The sequence below is a fragment of the Thermobia domestica genome, chromosome 7 (assembly GCF_964235325.1).
Source record: "Thermobia domestica chromosome 7, izTheDome1.hap1.1, whole genome shotgun sequence".
Classification (NCBI taxonomy): Eukaryota; Metazoa; Arthropoda; class Insecta; order Zygentoma; family Lepismatidae; genus Thermobia; species Thermobia domestica.
Window position 1 is genome coordinate 79,646,071 of NC_137460.1, and position 22,343 is coordinate 79,668,413.

Below are 22,343 nucleotides of genomic sequence, written 5' to 3' on the forward strand. Positions count from 1 at the left end.
CGACCTGTGTTGTCACTGTAACTTTGTATTTCAGTATTCTGAAACGCTTCGAGTCCACTTGAATATTCTGCACCTGACAAATTGGTCCTTCTGCATCGTCTTATCGGCCAGTAGCTGTGTAGTAACTTTTGACCCAAAAGCGTGTGGGTCGACAATCCACTCTACTACCCAAATCTGTACCTTATGAATATTTTGTTTACGAAACTCAATTTACCATTGAAACAGAGTTTCTTGGATGACGCTGAAAAAACAAAAGAGGTGTAACATCGAGTCTTCGGGCAATACCACGCGCAAACTTGCAGAAGTCGTTCCAGTAGACCCCTACCTGTTAGACCGTAGCATTCGCTATCTAATAAAAAGTTAGTAAAGTTTCGCGAAAAAGATACTAGAGAAGATAACACAAGAACAAACGAGGAAGAAATTAACCTGGAACAGTCATACATAAAAACTGGCCTACTTACTACCGCGAAATAAGTATTATGTCACGAAAAGAAAATAGCAAGAATGGATCACCAAGTAAATTCTAGAATTAATGAATAGGAAAAGGAGATAGAAGAATGTTTATAACAACAAGGCTAAGGAGCAATATAAAAGAAAAATAAATGAAATTATCCTAAAATGCAGACTTACCAAGGAGGAGTGGATAAGAAAACAATGTAAAGAAATAATACAAAGTGCGGGACAGAAAGTGCAGGACAAGTAATAAACGAGTAATTTAATTAACAGCATTTATGGAAGAGAAGAAAGCATTTATCCAGATTTCAGAAGAACAAGATAGTGACAATGCTAAAAACAATAGACACTGACTGTGAGAAATGCAACCACATGTGATCAAACCATCAACAAAGAGTATTATTTAGGAGTTACAAGGTGTTTGAGGCAGAGTGTGAGGAAGAAAAGATCCGCAGCTTGGAAAAACGGAACATAGATGCTGTACCACTTCTACCTATTCCGCACTCCTCATTTGGGAGTTTTGGGAGAAGAACAATCCACTGTTGTATAACAAACCTTACTCGCTTGATTTGGTATCTGCAGACTTCTTTCTATTCTCAAAGTGAAAATCTATCATGAAAGATCGCAGTTTCCAATCCATAGAAGAATTAAAAAAAAAAAAAAATAAAAAATGTTGAGACCTTCATGCTATTCAACGAAGTCCGTCCCAGGATATTTTCCAGCACTTGAAGATGCTTTGGATTGGATTTGAGTTTAGCGCCTCGTTTAGCAGCGAGGCTATATGGAGACGTGGATATATAGCTTTAACGTGGGATCGGAGCCTCATAAGCTCCCGCTGGAAAGTGGAGTACGTGATGGAAATGATGCACTAATACTGGAGGGAATGATTCTGAAGGAGATACATATGAATTACCTCCACAAACAGTAAGTACCATTACATTTAAAAAGTTTAGAACAGACCTTGTACACGATCAAATATAATACAAAATGTGGTAAGAAAAAGTACATAGGAATGAATAGTATAGCTCAGGTGAAAAACTGCATGAAATCACTCGAAAGACTGTCGGCCTGAGAAGGAGTAAGAGGAAAAGATTGTAATTGGGTGGGTTATACTGCAAACGTCTTTTTGCACTCGTCAATGTGCAAAATTCAGTCACGAGTCTAACATGAAAATAGAAAACATGCAAACACAATGACAAAAGTACAAGGCTAAAATTAATAACACAGTAGGATATCTTCTTTTGCCAAAGCTATGCGGCTAGGGTAAAGAAAGGTCCATGTTAGTATAAAAGATAAAAGAAAATTAATAGACATGGCCAATTCCGGAATTTTGTTTCCGGAATTCGGAAAGTAAAATCGGAAAAATCCGGATTTTTCCGAATTCCGGAATTTTTCTGAATCTGGAATTTTCTAAATTCCGGAAAATTTTGGCCGTCTCTAGAATTGTCACTTAATCTTAAAACGAAGAACTCATTTAGTGACAAGCTGACTTTAAAAGAAGAAAGATGCATTCGCTGTATCGATACAAAAGGGATGTACCGTACTTTGAAACACAAACATATATTACCCTACTTATTCGTTCTTAGGTTAATAACCTCTATATCATTACTTAATTATAGAATGGCGCATTTCCTTATTTTAGAGCTAAGTTTGAGAGCCACCATATTGCCAAAGCAGGAGTGCATCCACGGGGGTTCACCGGGTCCGGATCACCCGTAAAATGTAATAACTCAAAATACATTTGTACACTTCAGTAAAACTATACTTGTTTCACAGGGAAATGATTGATGTAGCATGAAAATTTGATCCTACATATCATCCGTAGGCCCTACTCTTTCCTTTTAAAAACAATCTAGTTTCATCATTTTATTTTCTGAAAATAAAAGTGGAAGTATTTTACAATTATTTATCGTCTTCTCGGAGCAAAATACCCGTTGAAACCTGGGGGGAGAAATGTACGAGGTCTTATGAAAGATAGAGGGTTGTCACTGCCGACTTATACTGAGTGTGACAGTATGATTGAAACAATTCTATTGCTTCGTGCTGTGTTGTTATTGTTAAACAGATATAGTTTTTCTCAGTAAGTAATATTAGCACTATATTATTGCTTATTTCGTGCACAGAGTATTGTCGATTTGATTCAGCCAATGAGCTTATGTCTAGTGGACAACATTGTGCCCATAAGTTTCCTTTGAAATCTCACTTTTCCTCCCTTCCACACATACACATATATTCAATTCCACTAATTATTTCATAACGTAACTAATCCTTTCACTTGTACTTAATATTTGTATCCATTAGAAAAGAGAGCTTAACAAGGGCTGTTAAACTGAAGATTTTTTATTAGAATGTTCTTTCTTATTAGAATGTTTATATAGGTTCTCCTGACGATCCCGTCCGTTCCGATTTATAGTGATCGTTACTACAAAAAAATTACGTTTTTATATAATGCTTAAAATATCATTGTATTCTTGACAAAACGCATTTCACCTACTTTTCTTTCTTTTCTTTTTTTAACATTCCATCTATTCTACACAACTGTGTTTCGGTTTCATTTGAATACAAAAAGACAAGTTACCAGTAGCTTCGTAAACAATTCTTACTTCTAGGTTTGATTACAATTATCAAAATATTTTGTTTTTACTACTATTATTAGAAATGAAACAGCACAATAAATCTTTAATCAAAGATCGGTTATCTTTGCCTTTCATAAACATGAAAATGTGGGCAAACAGTATTACCAGTCACAACAAAGAAAACAGGAGCGTGTTCCCCCGTCTTGGTATCGAACCGATGTCACCTACAGCCTTCAAGTTGCCATAGTAACCATCTCTCTAGAGAATGGCAAATCAAATAAGTTTCTCGACAAGAAAATCTACTTACTAATATTTGAAGGTTCAAACAAAGTAAAAAGTAGCCTACTCCATTGTAAAGGTCATAAATAATAGTTCTTAACATGATTTTGAGCAGATATCTCAACATTTGAGACAAAATGCTCTTATCAAACGTTGTGCAACATCTTTTGTCATCTGAGTAATAGGAAAAATCCACAACCAGTCTTAGTTCACTGGACTTCGTATCCTATATTGTCTACGTCACAGTATGCTTTGTCGGAACACACGGCCGCGGCTCTCTGGCTCAATAACTGAAAGTGAACCCTTGAACCCAGTAAGTGAATAGCATGCACAATGAGTTCAGTGAGCGAGAGCCTTATTAAGTAGAGCAAGACTAAGTCTAAGCTAGTGTGAGCCTCATAATATTAGTGACTGCGAGCTCCATTGAGGATAGCTGAGCCGCGCGAGCCCAAGTGTGGGCCGCGGTGGCTGTGGTAGAGCGTTCACCTCTGGTGCGGAAGATCTCTGGTTCGATCCCAACTTGCACCAAGTGGACTTCGTGGTGGACAAACACCATGTGCGCGAGTTTTCTCGGGGTTCTCCCGTTTCTTCCCACTTTATTCACTCAATTCATTTCTCATCATCAACGTCTCCTTTAGCCTAGCCGGCATAATCATGGGACATAAAATTAAAAGATTACACTAGACTGCGAGTCCGAGTGCGATACGACTGCAAAAATGAACATATATTCACAGCTTATATCTTCCATACAAATCTAAATTCAATTCACTCACTTTTTAATAATAACTTCAGACCTTTCGCAAACCAACCGCAATTATTCATACACATCAAAGATTTGAACTTGCTATCTTCGAAAAAAATAATAAACTTGACTGTAGTTGCAATTTTGATATTCCAGGCTTCTCACTTTTTTTTCTTCGCCAATACCGAAAGAAAACAGCTTCTGAACTACGAACCATTTCAGTATTTGCCTAGTCCCGCTCAAGATAAACTTCCAGCAATAATTACTAACAATGGCCAGAATCTCTCGAACTGCGGATCATTGCACCAGTCTGACGTTTACCTCGATGTAATAGTGTCTACATTATAGCCTCGCTGCTGAAAGGGACGCTAAACTAAAATCGACTCAACTCTAACAAATACATTGCTACCGCAACTAAAATCAGATTTTAAAAAGGGGTGGAAAAGTCACCGCAAAAATGAAATGAAAATTCGTTCATCAGAATCCTTGACAAATCCAAGCAAATAACTCTTATTATTTACCTCCCAAAGATATTAATACGTTTTATACGTATTAAAATTATCCTCTCATTATCTTGATATAGCCAAATCTGCTAAATCTGGTCAGAAGATAATACGCAATACAAACAACAGTACCTATGAATGGTTTACTTAACGGTACTTATGTCCTCTTTCAACTAGTAATGATTTTCCCCAATTGCGGGGGGAAAATACCATTTTACTTAACATTTAATCTGAAAATGTCCCTCAAGATCCGTCACTGAATACAGTACACCATAATAAGTTGTTAAAAACTGCATCTAAATCATGTCGCCGTTCTTAAGTCTAGTTTTGACCACGAGATGAAAAGTATATTTTCAAATTTGGGATGAGACGAGAAATTTCGCGAGTCATGAGCAAGACTAGTTCACCAACGTCTTAGATCTCACACTCACACACTGTTTTAGTGTTATATGATTCATATATAAGAGATATGGTATAAATTGATACAGTGATTGTATGAACACAATGAGCAGCCTTTATCATCGTTTAAAGATACGCAAATCATTACATAATATACTCCAGAAATAGATATAGTTTAAATGTTATATTACACCTTTGTAGAGGTTTTCATAACGTGGAAGGATCCTTATAACTTCTAGTGAAAATTAAAATAGGAATCAAAACGCAAATTTTGTACATAAATTCACAAAACGAGACGAAAATTCTTATTAAAAAAAACGAGACGAGACAAGATTAGAAAACCTTTATTTCTCGTCTCGTTTGCAACATTATTGAAAAGAGCCTTTGAAATTTTCCTCATAGGAATATGAAATACAGTACAACCCCTCAAATCCGAAAACCCGGCAAATCCGAACACGTTCTCAGGAGGAAAAAAAAAAAAATAACTACAGCTGGAAAATGAAAAAAAAAAATAGATTTAATCACACAAATTTATTTTTTTTTAAGGTTTTAACATTTTTAGACTTAATGCTTATTCAAAATCATTATCTAATTATATTCTTACAAGAAGACAGTTATAGATATGCGACAATCATTTTGGACATGAGTGTACACCCGCCAGTCAAGGTCACTGCCCTTTCGACCACTGGGTCACCCTGTCTAACCTCAGTCGTTGTTTTACCGCAAATTCAGTGACGAAATAAGTACGTAATATTATTTCCCGGGTAATTCGAACCCCCCGAAATCCGAACAGGCTTCAGTCCCAATTAGTTCGGATTTGAGGGGTTGTACGTACTACGAGAAACTTGGACTTTGCTAACGCAGTTAAAAGAGCGATGTAATGTTGCCATGTGGTAAGAGGATAGTAATAAAATAATTCAAAGTCGTTGATGAAATAAATCCGAAAGTCCGTCCATGGAATCGAACCTAGAGCCTCCGAATATCGAGTATCGTTACAGTAAGAAGACCAGACATGCACATGCTCCTGAACGGTACATATTTCACACTTTTGAGTCGTAACGCTGAAGCGAATTCATTCATTAGCAACACTGGAAAGTAACTCTTTGAGTTCGCACTATAGTTTAACCAACTGCATACTTAAATGCACACCTCACGAACGGAAGACTTCAGTTTCCTTAAATAGACCTATCTTTGGAGCACATTCATATACCGTTATGTTTACAAATTAACATTCTAGTGTATTCAAATCAAGAGAACGGAAAATAATCCCACGCGCAAAATACAACGATTATGTTACCATAAACATCCCTCAAAATAGGTGCACCTGATGTACTTAAATACACGTATGGGTTACGCAGAGCTATTTTACTACCTTCAAAACAACCCTCATGCACAACAGAATGTCAACGTCCTGGAACGTGATGCAAAAGCAACGGAACATAGCAATGGAAGAAAAGCTTGGAAGATCCAGAGTGTGAGCATTTGGAAGATACTTTACACAGTTAAAGAAAGAAAAAATAGCAAAACAACCACTTGAGATAGTAACTACGACGACTAAAACAAAAAAAGAAAAGAAAAAGAAAACTTCTTCCCTCCGAGATCCTCCCTTCTTCGCTGCAATCTTCAAGAGACGCCTAAGATCAGAACACTTAAATGATGGTAGAAAACATTTTGCCTTTGGAAAACAGGAAGTATAAAAATAAGTTTCACCTCAGAAGAAAAATACGAAGAGCACTGCATCATGCAACTAAAAAGTTAAAGTCAGAGTTGAACTCAGATAGTGAATGCATTTCATGCCTCAGGGAAGAACTCAAGAAGAGCTTATCAAAGATTTGTTATTGTTGTTTTATACCAGCCGCATTCAATGTAAAGATTCTAAATCTTTCTGTCCCGAAATAAAATATACATCCCTCCTGAATATCGATGTTCCAGATTACAAAGGGTCAAGAGAAAAATACCCTCCCTCTGAAATAAACAATTGTTCCTTCGATTCCATTTCTTTTTAGTACCTTTCCAGCACCGAGGCTATATGAGACATCGACCTACAGTGAAGATGGAATCCGAACTAACGTAATATGTTCAAATGCTAAGCTTTCATACCGAAAAAGAACGTACGTGCTAACCACTAGATCAGTAGGAGCTATGTTCCTTCGATTTGAAACGAAATGAAATCTTTTAAGTTTTACGTCCCACGTTTATGCCGGTTAGGCTAAAGGAGACGGGAGAACCCCGAGAAAACCCACGAGCACGGTGTGTTCCTTCGATTTGTGTTACACTTCTCCCATTTATCATTCCGCCAATTTGACTACGGTATTCCAACATGCTTCAAACCAGAGTTTCCAAATCTGAGACCCGTGGACACCCGGTGGGCCGCGATAGATTACAACTGTGTTTGCACGATATTTCATTTTCAATAACATTACCTTATAATATTCCTCAGATTTGGAATATCTGTAATGTACATTGCCTAAATTTCAACCAATTAAGAGCACAATACCAAAAGATAAGAAGAAATAACAAAATAACAAACCTAGGTTGAAAGATACATTACCCATTACATTAGGTGAATGATGAATTCATAATATTAGGCCTAATTGGTAGATTATATTTTTCAAATATATCCATTTATAGCAGAATTACATTATCATACGTGACATATTTAGTATTGTAAAAATATAATTTATCATCTCTTTGCTATTTAAAATACATATTTAAAAAAATGGATTTTATGGGGGGAAGCAGAGAATTAAGAATCGCTACAAGGAGCCAGTGACATCAGAAAAATTGGGAAACGCTCTTGAATAAACTTTAAATGTAAGCTAAGATCCCGTGTAATTGCATGCTTTTTTCTGTCCTACATTCGACTCCCGGTAGGCATAGCGAAGCATCGTCGCAACTGGCGAAAGTGGAAGCTAGAAATAATGTCGACAAGAGTCGATGTGCTTACAGCTTACTGTGTATCTTTTTAACGAAAAACCGTTCATAGCTCTTCAAGGGCTGTAATGGTAGGAAAAAATAATTATCTCCCTTAACAAGTTCTTTCTACAATAATATTGTATATTTTTAATTAGTCACATTATCGTATCCATTACACAAGCGCTCTGTATATACGAGGGGCATGCTGAAAGTCGTGAGCAACATGTTTTCACAACCGTAATCCTTAGTTGTAAGTGAACAAGTATATCATCTCAATATACAGATATATCTATCTTTTTTTCTTTCCAGACGTTAACGCTGTTTGTTGCTAGCACGTGACCACAGGCAAGATTTCCAAAAGCGATGTTTCGTTTCAACAGCGTGCTATGATTGAATTCCTTGTTAAAGAGGACCAACAGCATGCTTCTGAAATTTACCGCAGAGTGCAGCGTGCCTATTGGAGATGTGTGCATGGGTGCTAGCAGTGTTAGGAGGTGGGCGAAACATTTTAAGGATGGAAACACGAGTACCGAAGATGAGCGTCGCAACGTGCGTCCTCGGACTGCCTCCACGGAACGCAATAAAGGTAAGGGTTTATGAGCTGATTAGGGAAGATAGGCGTATCACTGTGAAATGAAATGGCTGCAAAACTTGATGTTGGACATAGTGCGGTGCAAGAAATGATTCACAGCTTAGGTTATCGGAAGGTTTGTGTCGGTCGGGTCCAACGGTTACTAACCGAGGACCACAAACATCAGAGACTCACCTTTGCCCAAACTCTTCTTCAGAGATTTCGACATGACGGTGATGACTTTTAAACGAGTATTGTGACTGGAGAGAAAGCTGGTTCCATCACTATGAACCTGAAACAAAACGACAGAGTATGGAATGGCACCACTTGAATTCGTCACCAAAGACGAAAGCGAAGACAGTGCAATCGGTAGAGAAAATTATGGTGAGCGTCTTCTGAGATGCACAGGGTTGCATTCTGATTGACTTTCTTGAGCCTGGACAAACCACAAATTCTTCCCGCTACATCCAGACACTTTTGAAGGTCCGTCGTGAACATGATAAACGTCCTGGAAAGAAGATCATCCTTCAATAGCATAATGTGCGTTCGCATATTGCACGTGTCACTATGGAGCAGATCAGGATATTTGGGTAGGAAACACTTCTACATCCCCCATACAGCCCCAACTACCATCTTTTCCGTTTTGTGAAGGAACAGATGCGAGGCCATCGCTACGAGACACTGCAGGATATTCGGCAAGCAGTGCGTCAGTGTCTACGGGCAGCTGCAGCGCAATTCTATCGCAAGGTATTTTCAAACTTGCAGAACGATGGGGGAAATGTGTGCAAAAAACTGAGACTATGTGGAAAAGTGAAAGCACTGTCTGTAGACTGAGATGATATATTTGGTTTCACTTACAAATGAAGATTACGGTTGTGAAAAAATGTTGCTCACGACTTTCAGTATGCCCCTCATATATCCAGTTAGTGGTTTAGTGAGCACTGTAGCTTAGTGATATTCTCGTTCAAAGGTTTCAGCTCCAGGTAATGTGCTTGTGAAAATGAAATATTTAGTTCTTCACACAACTGCGCTTTATAACAGTGATTCACAAACCGGGAAGAACGCTCCTTAGAGGGAGAAAGAATTTATAAGATGGGAGGTAGCATCCATTGGCTGCTCAAAGATTGTATTTATGCTGAAACACACAAGAAAAAATAATCCTGCATCACCCTCTAGTTAGAAACCGGAATCGCATGTACCACAAGGAATGTATAGCTCCAGCGAGGTAACGTTTAACAAAGAGAAGAGCCAGGTTAAGGTAAGCATAAAGGTTCGGATTATCACCAATGAATAGCAGAGTGCTCACCTCTGTTGCGGGGGATCCCTGGTACGATCCCTTCCCCCGTCAAGTGACCTTTGTGATGGACAAACACCGTACAAGTGTTTCCCTGCGGTTCTCCTGTTTCCTCCCACGTTTTTCATTTCATCATTTACATCTATCTCATTACCATGTTTCCCTTAGCCTCGATGCATAATCGTGGGGCGTGGAGTGCAAATAAAAAGTACCGTTGTTATACTTTCAAACGTCAATACACACAAGGAAAAAATAAGTGAAAACTTGCCAATTGACAGTAATTTCTCCAAAAATGTAGGATATGATAGTACTACTCAGAGGCGCAAATCTGTCTTCAACATTAAAGAGAGGGGGGGGGGCATTCTCATATATTTAAAAGCGATGTTCAAAATATTTATGAAGTTGAAAAGCAATGTTGTGGAGGATCAGGGGAGCAAAGTTGTCTTCAAAATTGGGAAGCGGGCAGATTTGAGGCTTATTCTGGGGAGGAGGGGAGATTCATATTACGGTAGATGAATCTGATTTCTGAGGTTAATCTGTTGTATATTATATATCAGGCGATGCAGATAAAGTAGTGGTACATATCAGTATTACAAATCAGTGCCGTAAACATATTCTGAAATCAGAATACCTGCACATTTATAGTTGGTATGTTTCTACTTAGGCATCCACAATGTAGATGAAAATCACATTTCAAATCGGATTATTGGGGGGATAGTCCCCCCAGTTCCAAGATTGGAGGGTACATGTCCCTCTCATCCCCCCGGGATTTGCGCCAGCGGTACTACCTATTGCTTCTTATTGCTATTGTTGGTGAGCATATGAACAGATCACCATCATTAAGACCTCCCATTCATATTATACATTCAGGTCTTAAAGTACAAAACTATTAGGACGAGTTTATTGAGCTATAGATGCGCTTTGTTTCGTCACGTTTTCATGTATCATCGTCATAAGACCACAGCACAAAATGCTTAAGAAACAACGATCAGATTAATGTTATAAATCGGAAAAACTAACGACTCAAATCCTTCCTGGTGCCTGGTGGTCAAAACCCATCACCAGGTTATATCTAGCAGTTTGCCAATAAAGAACGATGGCCTGTCTTCGTATTCAATTACTTTCTGGAAATTACGATATTGTCTACATCTAATGTCATTAGAGATCCGGGGAAAACGGCTTAAAAAGAAATGAAGTCTTTCTTCAACAAATCTTTTCGCTACGGAAATTTTGAGCTTTTCTGAACATTTCAAATTTAATGAAAAAAAAAAAAAAAAAACGACAGTACTTTCAGCCTTGCTTTTCTCATTATAACACGTTTAATTACTGCGTTCGAAGAAAAACTACGGTTTTAATTTTGTAGACTGAACTCTAATAGAATATCCGAAGATCACAATAACGAGTTTTCTGAACGGAGCACGTGATATAAGCGAAATTCTGCACCAAAACAAATATGGGCTTGTAGCTGTTTCTTGGTTTCTAATACAGTGTTTTTCCTTGTGTGCTAGTTTGAACCCGTACAACACCCGTGGAAAGATATCTATAGCATTCACGAACTTAATACAGTGATTAGACAGCCAACATGACCAATGTGATATGTTGCGTTCCACAACTTATACTTGCTGTCCACCAATGAAATGCCAGTCCGAAAATTAATAAACATAACCAGCCCCAAATCGAACATAGAGTTTATAAATAGTGAACGTAAAGGCACTTTTTAAATTGCAGAATCAACTACAGGAAAACAAAGGTGAAATGAAATCACTGAGTTTTACGTTCCACAGTTATGCCAGCTAAGCTAAAGGAGATGGCGATGATGAGAAATGAATGAAATGGTGGAATGAAGAAAGTGGGAGGAAACGGGAGAACCCGAGAAAACCCACGCACACGGTGTCTGTCAACCATAAATTTCACTTGGCGGGAGCAGGGTTTGAACCAGGGACTCCATGGACTAGAGGTGAACGCTGTACCACTGAGCCACCGCGGCCCCGCGAAAACAAAAGTGAGTCTTAAATTTCAAAAACCGTACGCCAAAAAGCGAAAAATTTACCGAATTTTCGACAAAAAAAGCCCTTTCTTCTTTTTTTTCATAGAGGAAAAAGACAAATGGATAAAGAATGTGAAGTTTGCTAGATAATTAGCATGCTCAATAATGAAATCATTAATCTAACATCCTACGGTTATGTCCTTTAGGCTGGAGACAAATGATTACTGAAAATGATCGTTTATGAAATAATTAGTGGAATAAGAATGTGGGAGGAAATAAGAGAAACCTACGAACACGATGCTGCCCACCAAATTCCCACATGACATAGAATCGAACTAGGGACGCCTACCACCAAAGGCGAGCGCTCTACCACTGAGTCACCGTCATAAGAGTATGCTTATATTATTGTACATTAGATAACTGTGATTTAAAGTTACTACGAGAGTCTGTAAACTGATTCATATGTGACCGTTCTACCAAGTCAATTGGCCGATCATGATTCCTTCAAACCATAATAATAGTCTCATTACAGTATTACACTTGGGTTTATCTTATTTAAGTCATTAGTAACATGGAAATTGTAGAAGAACAGTACTAATTTCGTTTAGAATATAATAGAAAATATATATCTATATACAATATTAGAAATAATAATCTACCTTACGAATCATAAGTAAATAAATTTTAATCTCTCTCTAAACTGAATGGAAACAAAAATACCGTACACTAATTAAATTAGTAGTAAATAAAAAACACTTCTTGTTTCTTTACACAGACACTCACACTAACTTCCTACAATGTCTTAACCAAGTGTACATGAGGTTCCAATTACTGCCAAAGTGAATGAGCTGATGGAGTACTTGAAAAGAGACCAGCTATCTATAAAAGTTACAGTGGCAGGCTAATGATGTCAATGGAAACTTCACGAATCACGAAACGCATTTATTCCATATAAGCTGAAACAATACTGGGTATCTACTTAATGGTTTATTTTCAAATTACTGGCCCTCAAGGCATATGAACCTATTTTCCCAGTGTTAATCAGTCCAGTGAGAACATTTGCTATAAGTTAAAGATGATCAATTATCTTCCAAAATTCACGGCGCAAAACCCGAAGCTATCGCCACCTTTGGGCGGCTCGCATCAGTTACTGCTGAATTATTAGGGATGCGTTCGAGTCGAGTCGAGACAGAATTTTCCTGACAAAATTCGAGTCGAGACACAGCTCTTCCAATAGAAAAATATATATTTTTCGAATCGAGACATCACTTTTACAGCACATTTTCGAGTCGAGACAGTCTCAAATCTTGTCTCGTGCGCATCCCTATAAATTATTCCTTCAACGAATGCAAAACATCTTATAGTTCAAACATGTAGTCAATTCTAGCTCAATTTAATATGAAACTTCTGAAATACGCTAGGGTAACCAGACGTACTGATTTTTGCAGTACAGTACTGTTTCTCAAAGAACTATCCTGCGTGATGCAAAGACCTCTAGAAAATCGAGAAATGTCCTGCAAAATATCCCGATTTAACTTATTTGCAATACTTTAATGTTTTATACTTTATTCACAACATTTTGAATCACAAGCATTCTCTCTTTTTCTGAATCGAATTTTAGGAAATAATGTGATAATTTTATTCAACTTGTATGAAGTATATTGAGTAGTGGTCCAATCAAATCAAAACTTTAACCACACTTCACCTCGGACCAAAGAGCACACAACTTCATTTCACCAACGTTAATTGAAGAGAATTGTGCAGAACCGAAGACACGTCTGCTTCTAATTACAACAATTACCACAAGTTAAGATGGAATGAATTATTCAAGCATTTTGAAGAAAAATCCATTCTATATTCCCAAGTATGTGATAATGCGGAGTTCAGTACGTGGCTCTCTACCACAAATGTTCCGAATGAAAGGATATTTTGTATAATGAATAATATAGTAAATACAATTTCGGGACGGCTTAAGCCCGGAATTCCCCCGTAAATACGCCAATGATTATACTTGTGTCCTACTTTTCGCTTGTCAGAATCTGGCCACCCTAAATTACGAGTGTTTAAATGTTTAAAACTAATTTAATGTTGACTACCTTATTTTTGAGGATTTAATTAACGCGCTGCATAACCAGTTATTTAAATACGATTGCAATATAAAATTGCAACAATGGAAATTACAAAATCTGATAAACAGCAATTCGTTTGCTATCAACAGTAGCGACATCACGCGGCGGAACTCTGCTTTGAACGATTTTGGTGCTATTTCGCAAACAGTTATTTGTAAAAAGTGTTGATCGCGAAAATGTGCTACCAATTGTGACACTGCTGCAGCAAGGTAAGATTTATGTATGCACTCGACGGCAACATAGGAAGAGTATGAACCATTAGTTTTATGTTCGACCCATTTAATTCTCCCCATTCTTCTTCACACCCACATTTCGAAAGCTTCCAGTCCTTTTTCGTTGCTTTTCCGTAATGTCCATGTTTCTGTCCCATATAGTACATTTCGTGAGTCTTTTTCTCAACTTTTTCCCCCCCAAAACTCACAAAATATACTTTTTCCTCCTAAACGCTCCTTTCGTTATTCCTATGAGGTGAATAGTTAATGAAAGCATATGATTATAAAATGAGAACATGGGAGAACCCTGAGAAAATCCACGGACATAATTATATCCACTACAAACTCGGCCTGGAAACGAACCAAGAACTTGGTGGACCAGACGTAAGTGCTCTACCAAAGTGACCGTGTCTCCCCTCCTTCGACTTCGTTTGCAGAGCTTACCCAACAGTAAAGCCTTAGGAAGTCAATTTCATGGATACATGCATTTCTATTTCATAAATTTAAGAAATATCTGTCGTATGAAAATTATGACTGTTAGCTTAAGTGCTTTATAGCTTCCTGCTACGGCCATTTAATACCTCTCTCATAAATGCATTTAGTATATCTGGAAATATGTAGCAAATTCACGCTTCCTGCAACCTTGCCAAGATTTTGTAAATAGCACATATCTTTCACGGAGATTGAAATAAAATTAACGTTCTTGGTCCGTTAAATTTTATATATATATAAAAATAATAATAATACATATTCTACTGCATCCTTGTAAAATCTTCTGACATGTTATATTGAAAATTTTGCCTTATTTTAGTTCCAAAGATGTATGAAAAAGAAAAGATTCATGGAGAAACCTTGTGCTTTAAATCGCCCTACGGCACATTAAAAAAGGACACAAATGTATTTACTTATGGAAGATACTGGACGCATATTTACTATTGGAAAAAATCTTACCCTGCTGGTCATAAGTCACAAACAAGTTTCAGGACTTCTCTGATCTCTTTCTGAATGTATCTCCTGCCGCTATGCTGCACATTAAATAATGGTTATAGGTTCTGCCCATCCATAAAGACCCAACGTTCCAGTATAAATGTTTATAAAGGATTGAATCCTAAAGGTGTGGATTGGCTGTCTCCGTAAAAATCTAATGCTTCACGGTAAAAACTTTGTAAAGAATTGAATACTAAAGGACCATTGGTTATTTACGGATGACGGAAACTATAACCACGATTTAGTGCACGGTGTGGAATATACAAGTCCTGAAAGTGCATGTTGTAATTCTCATGTCCAGGATAATCTTCCCCAATACGAGGAAGGTTCAACAATTATTGTCCCCGGCATATTTAAAATACTTGAGCTGGGATGGATGATGGGGATATTGTAGCCTAATGTCTTAGATGCCTATATGCTAAATTTCAGAACCATAGCTGCTATATTAATATTCTTTTTTGTTGTTTCATGTGTGAGAGGTGGCACCTAGCTTGAAAAATGGAGAAAACCGAACAACTAGCTGTCATCAAGTACCTCCAGAAAAAGGGGTTAAGCCCAAAGGAGATTCATGAGGATATGATCAGTGTGTTGGGTGATGGGGCTCCTTCCTACCAGTTGGTAAAGAACTGGTGCCGCGACTTCCGTTGCGGCAGGGAAAGCTGTCAACAGACCCCTGGTGCTGGTCCTCCAACAACAGCATGCACCCCAGAAAACATTGATGCTGTGCATGATACGATTAGAGTAGACAGACAAATCACGGTGCAACAGTTAGCAGACATCATGCACATCTCTGTAGGCTCAGTGGAAACCATTGTGCATGAACTCTTCTGATTCAGAAAGGTGTCAGCGCGAAGGGTACCCAAAATGTTATCTCGTGAACATCAGAAAGACAGGCTTCGATGTTCACGGGCTGGTTTGGAGGTTATGGGGGCAGACCTGAAACAGTTCCGTGATAGAGTCGTGACAGTGGATGAGATGTGGCTCCATCACTATGATCTCGAGTCCAAACGACAGAGCATGGAGTGGCGGCACAGCAGTAGGCCTCCCCCACGCAAGTTCAAGGTGCAAGCATCAGCACGCAAGGTTATGGCCATAATTTTTTGGGGTGCGAAGGGTGTGCTCCTTATTGACTACCTGGAGGTTGGACACACTATCACAGGGACCTATTATGCAGCCCTAATCCCTAAGTTACGCAAAGCAATCAAGGAAAAACGGCGCGGGATGTTGCAGCGAACAGTGCTGTTCCACTAAGATAATGCTCCGGCCCACAAAAGCCATCTTACTGGTGCCGTAATCCATGCTGCTGGTTTTGATGTGTTGGAACATCCTCCCTACTCACCCGACCTCGCCCCTACTGACTTTCATTTGTTCCCAAAGTTGAAGGAGCACCTTAAGGGGAAGTTACACTCAAATTCAGTTGCTATTGAAGCTGTGGAGGAATGGCTCACGGCTTTACAGCATAGGTGGAAGAAGTGCATTACTATGAAAGGAGACTTTTTGGAACAATAATACTACTTATAGGTCAGGGACAATAATTATTGAACCATCCTCGTATTTCAAGAAATCAAAAAAACTGTACAACTGTAGCGCATCACCCATCTAATGAAGAAATGCATTTGTTGTATATAGAATCATTGCTGTCGTGTGTATGTGGAATGAAAAAGGGGAGTGGGCTGAGGATAGAAGACGAGGGTGGTTTTCGGTACTATCTGCCAGAGTTAACATAGATAATGTAGTTATCAGTTCCATTTCTCGGTTGTATTTTAGTTGCTATTATGTAAGATTGTCCAAATGTGTGTACAAAGGCGGGTGTCATCAAATGAAAACGAAAAGGCTGTGACGAAATTCTATCTCTATAATATAATAATTAGGACATTCTTGAAACATCAGAACGCATATCTACCAGAAACGCTTTTTTTTCTTTCTGTTCTTAAATTGTGTCAGGAAGACGTCCGTACAGGCCCATAGCCAGGGAGGGGCTAGAAGGGGCACTGCCCCCTAAATTATTTTTTGTCCCCTCTAAAAAGTTACGATGAAGAGAATGTTCAAATAGTCTCATAACCAGTGAAATTCTTACAATTATATTTACCGAATTAAATTCAACTTTGCCAATTCTGCTCATTTCTGTATAAAATTATAAGTTTCTTGCTACATGCACAAAACATCTTCTATTACCTTTATTCATTTGAAGAATTTCAAACCGTACCCTATTATTGCAATCATGACAAGCATCCATGGATACCAGACGCACTTGCAAACACTATCATAATTCACAACGTTAGTTGTGAATATAAATAAACTGTAGTGTCTCGCTTATTCTGGAAGGTAGAGAACGGAGTACAAACGCTGAATAATGCATATACTTCTATTTTGTATTGATATAATCCAAAGTTACTGTAATACAATTTTGTTCTTATGTTTAAAAAATAAATACTTCAATTTTAATTAATATGAAACAAAATACGCCGCAAAGAGCTTGTATTAAGCACACAAAAATGAAACAAAAATTACTATCGATTATACATATGTAATAATATTCTCTTTCAAGTTTTTTCTATTAATAAATGCAAGTGTTTTGGACTCAGTATTTTTACCTCATCATTTTTAGGCATTAATAGAAAAAAAGTTGCAGTAAAGGCTTACGAGAAATTAATAAATTGCGAAACAATACTACGGAATAGCCCTTTTCGCTGGTCTAGTGAATAGAGCGCGTTTGTTTGAACGTGATCTCGGGTTTGACACCCATGGAAGTCTTGAAATTCGAGAGCAATGTGGTGGTTAATATTCCTACTTTAAACTGTTAGCTTTTTTTATAGCCTCGGTGCTGAAGAAAAGACGCTAAGTTTTAACAAACAAACAAACAAGTTGGCCTTCTACAAAAGACAGAAACAAAATAAATCAGTTTTAATGAACATATCAATATGCTATTATACAATAAAAGTTAATTGGAGTGTTTCGTTGTGACCAAATAAAAAAAATCTATGTCAAAATATTCTGTTTTCTGCAAATGGAACAACCCTAATTAATTGGACGTGTGTTCACTCTAACGTTCAGTTAATCAACTTTTGTTTAGTGTAAATGCGTCGTACAATGACGTTCCTCACCTACATTTACCATAGCATTATATTGCTCCAAGCACCTTAATTGTATAGCATCTGTTTTTTTCTTTTACCTTTGTATGCTTCCATATTCCTAATCTTGAATTTGTGTACTGTAATATTGTCAATATAGGATATTATGTATAAAAGAAGCTATAGCTGTTAGGCTACAGATTCTATAAATAATAAATAAATATACGATTTTATAATGTTCTTTGATGTCTTTGTCACTGCCCCCTCAGTATTCACTCCGCCCCCCCTTAAGAAATCAGGCTGGCTACGGGCCTGCATCCGTAAGTGAAGACGTGTGACGATCTACAAACTATATCACAAGATTCTGTGTTCCGATGTTTCAAGAAAGTCCTATAAGTGGATAAATAATTAAGAAAAGTAACAGCAGCAAAAGAGAAATTATCTAGAGAGGCCCCAGAAAAGGTTGAAATTATATAAAAGAAGAAATAATCATTAGATAAAAGATTAGTACTTAATTTTACATAATTTGTGGTGGACAAACACCGTGTGCGTGAGTTTTCTCGGGTTCTCCATTTCCTTTCATTTTATACATTTCTCATCACCACCCGTCTCCTCTGGCCTAGCCGATATAAACGTGGGACGTAACTGAGAGATTTCATTTTAAATTAATTTTAAATCACTTTAACTTAAAGAAAATAATTTTTTAACAGAATATTTGCAGGCATGAATTTCTAAAGACAGCCAATCCAAAGAGAATTTATATGAAGAAACTACCACAGCTATATTATACATCTTAGTAACAATATGATAAAAGTAACTAACGATCTCATGGTTGGAAGTGACAGATTCCATGTATCAACTCAATTTACTAGACCTAGCCTCACGTTCATATACAGCAACAAGCATTCCTGGAGCACTTCTCTTAAAGACAGCAAAGTGAAAAAAAGGCTATAGCAGGGCACAAAATTACAAAGTCAGACGCACCCGCCAATCCAAAAATGATGGTCGCCAGTATTTCTTCAAATTACGAGAGGTTCTCCTACCACATGGCATTTTGTTTGGCAAAGAGATTACATCAGGGCATAAAGTTTCAAAACCAAACAATTAGATTCAGGTTAATCAATTTTGAATTGGACAATTCATTTGCATGTTAAAAAATACCTTAAGAGTCCATGTTTGTGTACCGCTCTCTCTCTCTCTCTGCGCTGAAGTACCAGTAGTCGAGTGCAGTTTTCGGATCAAAGTCCTTAAATTAAAATCCGTTGATGGAAATTGTCAGCAAATCAACCAGTATGTCAGTCTTCAGTGAATTCCTGTAAGCAGTCTTAACTCTGTTGAACTGCTGAAGCCTCTCCCACATGAAGCAGTACTCACAAATACAACTGTACAAAATGTGACAATTGGAAACAAATATGGGAATCTCGTAATGAAGTTTTCGATTGAGGGAAGGAAAGGAAAGACGAATTACAACGTTGCGAAGACTTCACATTCCGCGTTTCTTCTCACTCAGTAACAATTATTTTCTGTGAAACAGAAACTGCGCAGCCCTGAGAGTTTAGGCAGAAACCAATCCTACTGAACACTGGTCGCCAGCTCTTAATTTATGGTCGCCAATGGCAACCTGCGCGACCGGAAATTTTGCACCCTGTGTTATAGTACTCTCCAAACGCCGAGCTCCATAAACACGGTTCGTAACGACTCATATCAATCATTCAAAAACTATACATTTTAAAACTATTGCATGAAACTATAGGAACATGCAGATATCCATTCCTTTACACGTCAAGTTGTTCACAATACAATTTTAGTACGATATAGTTAGGTTTAGATACAAGAATGAAATAATTCGACTTCAGGCCATGTGAGCTTGTGGAGGACAACATCGCATCCCTGGGTTCTCTCAGAGTCCTCTCGTTCCCCTTATTTCACTTCACCAATCATTTCATAATTACTTACTTTCATAAATCACTAATTTCGTTTCATTATTCATTCTTGTGGGCACTAGAAATTCCATTTCATGCCATTATCTGCCAAAATCAAAAGCGAAGACGGTATGTAATATAAATATTGTTATCTCTGTGGTGCATCAAGGTTTATTATTTTCCTATCTCCCAAACCCCACTGTCTGCCTATTCATGCGTACAATCATTGCACATAACTCATTTCATGGATGGCATTTAGTATCTCCCCCAAATCCACCGACCATGAGTTTTCTCGGGGTTCTCCAGTTTTCTTTCACTGTTATCATTCATCTCATCATCACAGTCACCCTAAGCCTAGGTGCATAATCGTGGAACATCAAACAAAAAAAGTCAGTTTTTTTTAAATTTTTTTTTGTTTTGTTTTGTTTTTCCCAATAAGGTGTGAAGGTACCGTATATAGCTCACTGACAATTACTCAATTTAAACGGCTTTTTTATTGTGAATCTAAAAAAAAAAAAAACTATAAATCTTGAAAAATCATGCTTACACGTTAGAAAATTTGGTAAAAGATGTGACTACTTTAATATTCTGTTGAATTTGCAAACACACGAAATTACACGCTATCTGAAAGTTTTATCCTTTTACTGCTTATCGCGGGATGAAATTTAACCCTTTTCATTAACTCCATTATTTTAGGCCTATGTCGTTACTAATTTAAAACATCGGGGCGCCACCCAAGCAAGGGGTCGCTTTTTAACCTCCAGTTCGGTTTTACCTTATTAATTGCCTGAAAACCTACATAGTCTATTTATTAGCTGATAGCACAGGTAACCACTCTTTTAAGTGAATATTGAAATGAAAACGTTGAATGATATATGTAAAAACTGTGTTCAACTAGCCCCGTGATAGCAACTGTGAATTGTGGATTGTGTAGCAGAAAAAAAAAAGCCTTAATCTTATTAGCCTATCTACTATCTTAAATTACGCTAAAATGTGTAAGATAAAAACATATTTCCAGGTAGTCCTGATATATACCTATAATTATAGTGACAGCGTAGGTTTTACTTAATCTATGCTGACAAGAAAAAAAGAAATACATATTTTTAAAGCCAACGGCATTTGTCAAAACATTAAACTACTACGGGAAGTAACTAAATTCACGAGCGTTTAAATTTCATAAACACAAAGTACTCGTACATGAATTAAACTAAGTACAAGAAACGAATCAAGTTACTTATAATTTACTAAGGTAAATGACATTTCCTGCGAGTGCGATTAGGCGAAGTGTAGGCAGATGATTTGACCATAGTTTCCAGTCAAAAAAACACGCTAAAAATTTCTACTTACAAACACCATGTACAGTCACTGTATCAGATGTATTCACTTACTTTTAACTTTTCCTGTTGAATTGACAAACACAGGTAAATAATTCTTGCAATAAGAAATTATTTTATATTTATGCACTAAAGAAAATCTTTCACTACTACACCTACTTCATCACCGGTTGTTAACCACACACTGACATCTAGCAGTACTAATGGAAACAAAAATAAAAAACAAATGACAGCTGAAAATAGTTTAACAATTAGTCAAATAATATTTTAGTAAACAACATCTTTTTATGATGAATGGCAAATCTGCATAACACTAAATTAAACTTTTTATTTATTATTTTTTAAAAAATATTTTTGATATTCTATTTGGGCTTTGATTTCTCAGCTAAGAAATATGACAAACGTAGTTCTTATGAATGAAAATGGCAGAAGTATTGAATGTAAACATTGGTGTATTGGGACATGTTGATAGTGGAAAAACATCACTTGCGAAAGCTTTGAGTACAGTTGCCAGTACAGCATGTTTTGACAAAAATCCTCAGTCCCGTGAAAGAGGAATAACGATTGATCTTGGTTTCAGTTCATTTTCGGTGGATTTACCAGAGCATCTTCAATCAGTGACACCGAAACAAACACTTCAATTTACGCTAGTAGATTGTCCAGGCCATGCTTCGCTTATCAGAACAGTTATTGGTGGTTAGTATTATTACAATATTGTGTTAGTGTATAAATGCTGATATTTTAAGGTATTGTCAAAATGTTTAAGAGAAAACGTCAACAGAAACCATACCTAAATGAGCCATTCGGTGCTTCTAACCCCCTTCGCTCGCTCACCTATATTTTGTTAATGCTGTAACACTGGATTTGCAAGATTGAGGGAGAAACTAAAGGATACCCAAAATCCCTTGTTTAACAAGGTTCTAGAACACAGGTTCCCCGTCCCATTTAGCTGTAATAAAAACATAAAA

At 37.3% G+C, this 22,343-nt stretch overlaps 2 protein-coding genes across 4 annotated transcripts in view; one reads left to right on the forward strand and one right to left on the reverse strand.

The window, feature by feature from the left end:
* LOC145690219 (WD repeat-containing protein 47) overlaps nucleotides 1-21,587 on the reverse strand; it is a 584,313-nt gene extending 562,726 nt beyond the window's left edge. For both annotated transcript variants that reach the window (XM_081764893.1, XM_081764894.1), the window contains exon 1: nucleotides 21,430-21,587. The gene's annotated coding sequence lies outside the window, so the exon portion shown is untranslated. The remainder of the gene's footprint in view (nucleotides 1-21,429) is intronic.
* Nucleotides 21,588-21,676: 89 nt separating this feature from the next.
* eEFSec (eukaryotic translation elongation factor, selenocysteine-specific) overlaps nucleotides 21,677-22,343 on the forward strand; it is a 29,914-nt gene continuing 29,247 nt past the window's right edge. Inside the window, exon 1 of one of the 2 annotated variants that reach the window (XM_081764901.1) lies at nucleotides 21,677-22,071. In XM_081764901.1, the coding sequence (XP_081621027.1) occupies nucleotides 21,792-22,071 (280 nt within the window). In that variant the 5' untranslated portion in view covers nucleotides 21,677-21,791. The remainder of the gene's footprint in view (nucleotides 22,072-22,343) is intronic. The other variant, XM_081764902.1, reaches the window with a different exon arrangement.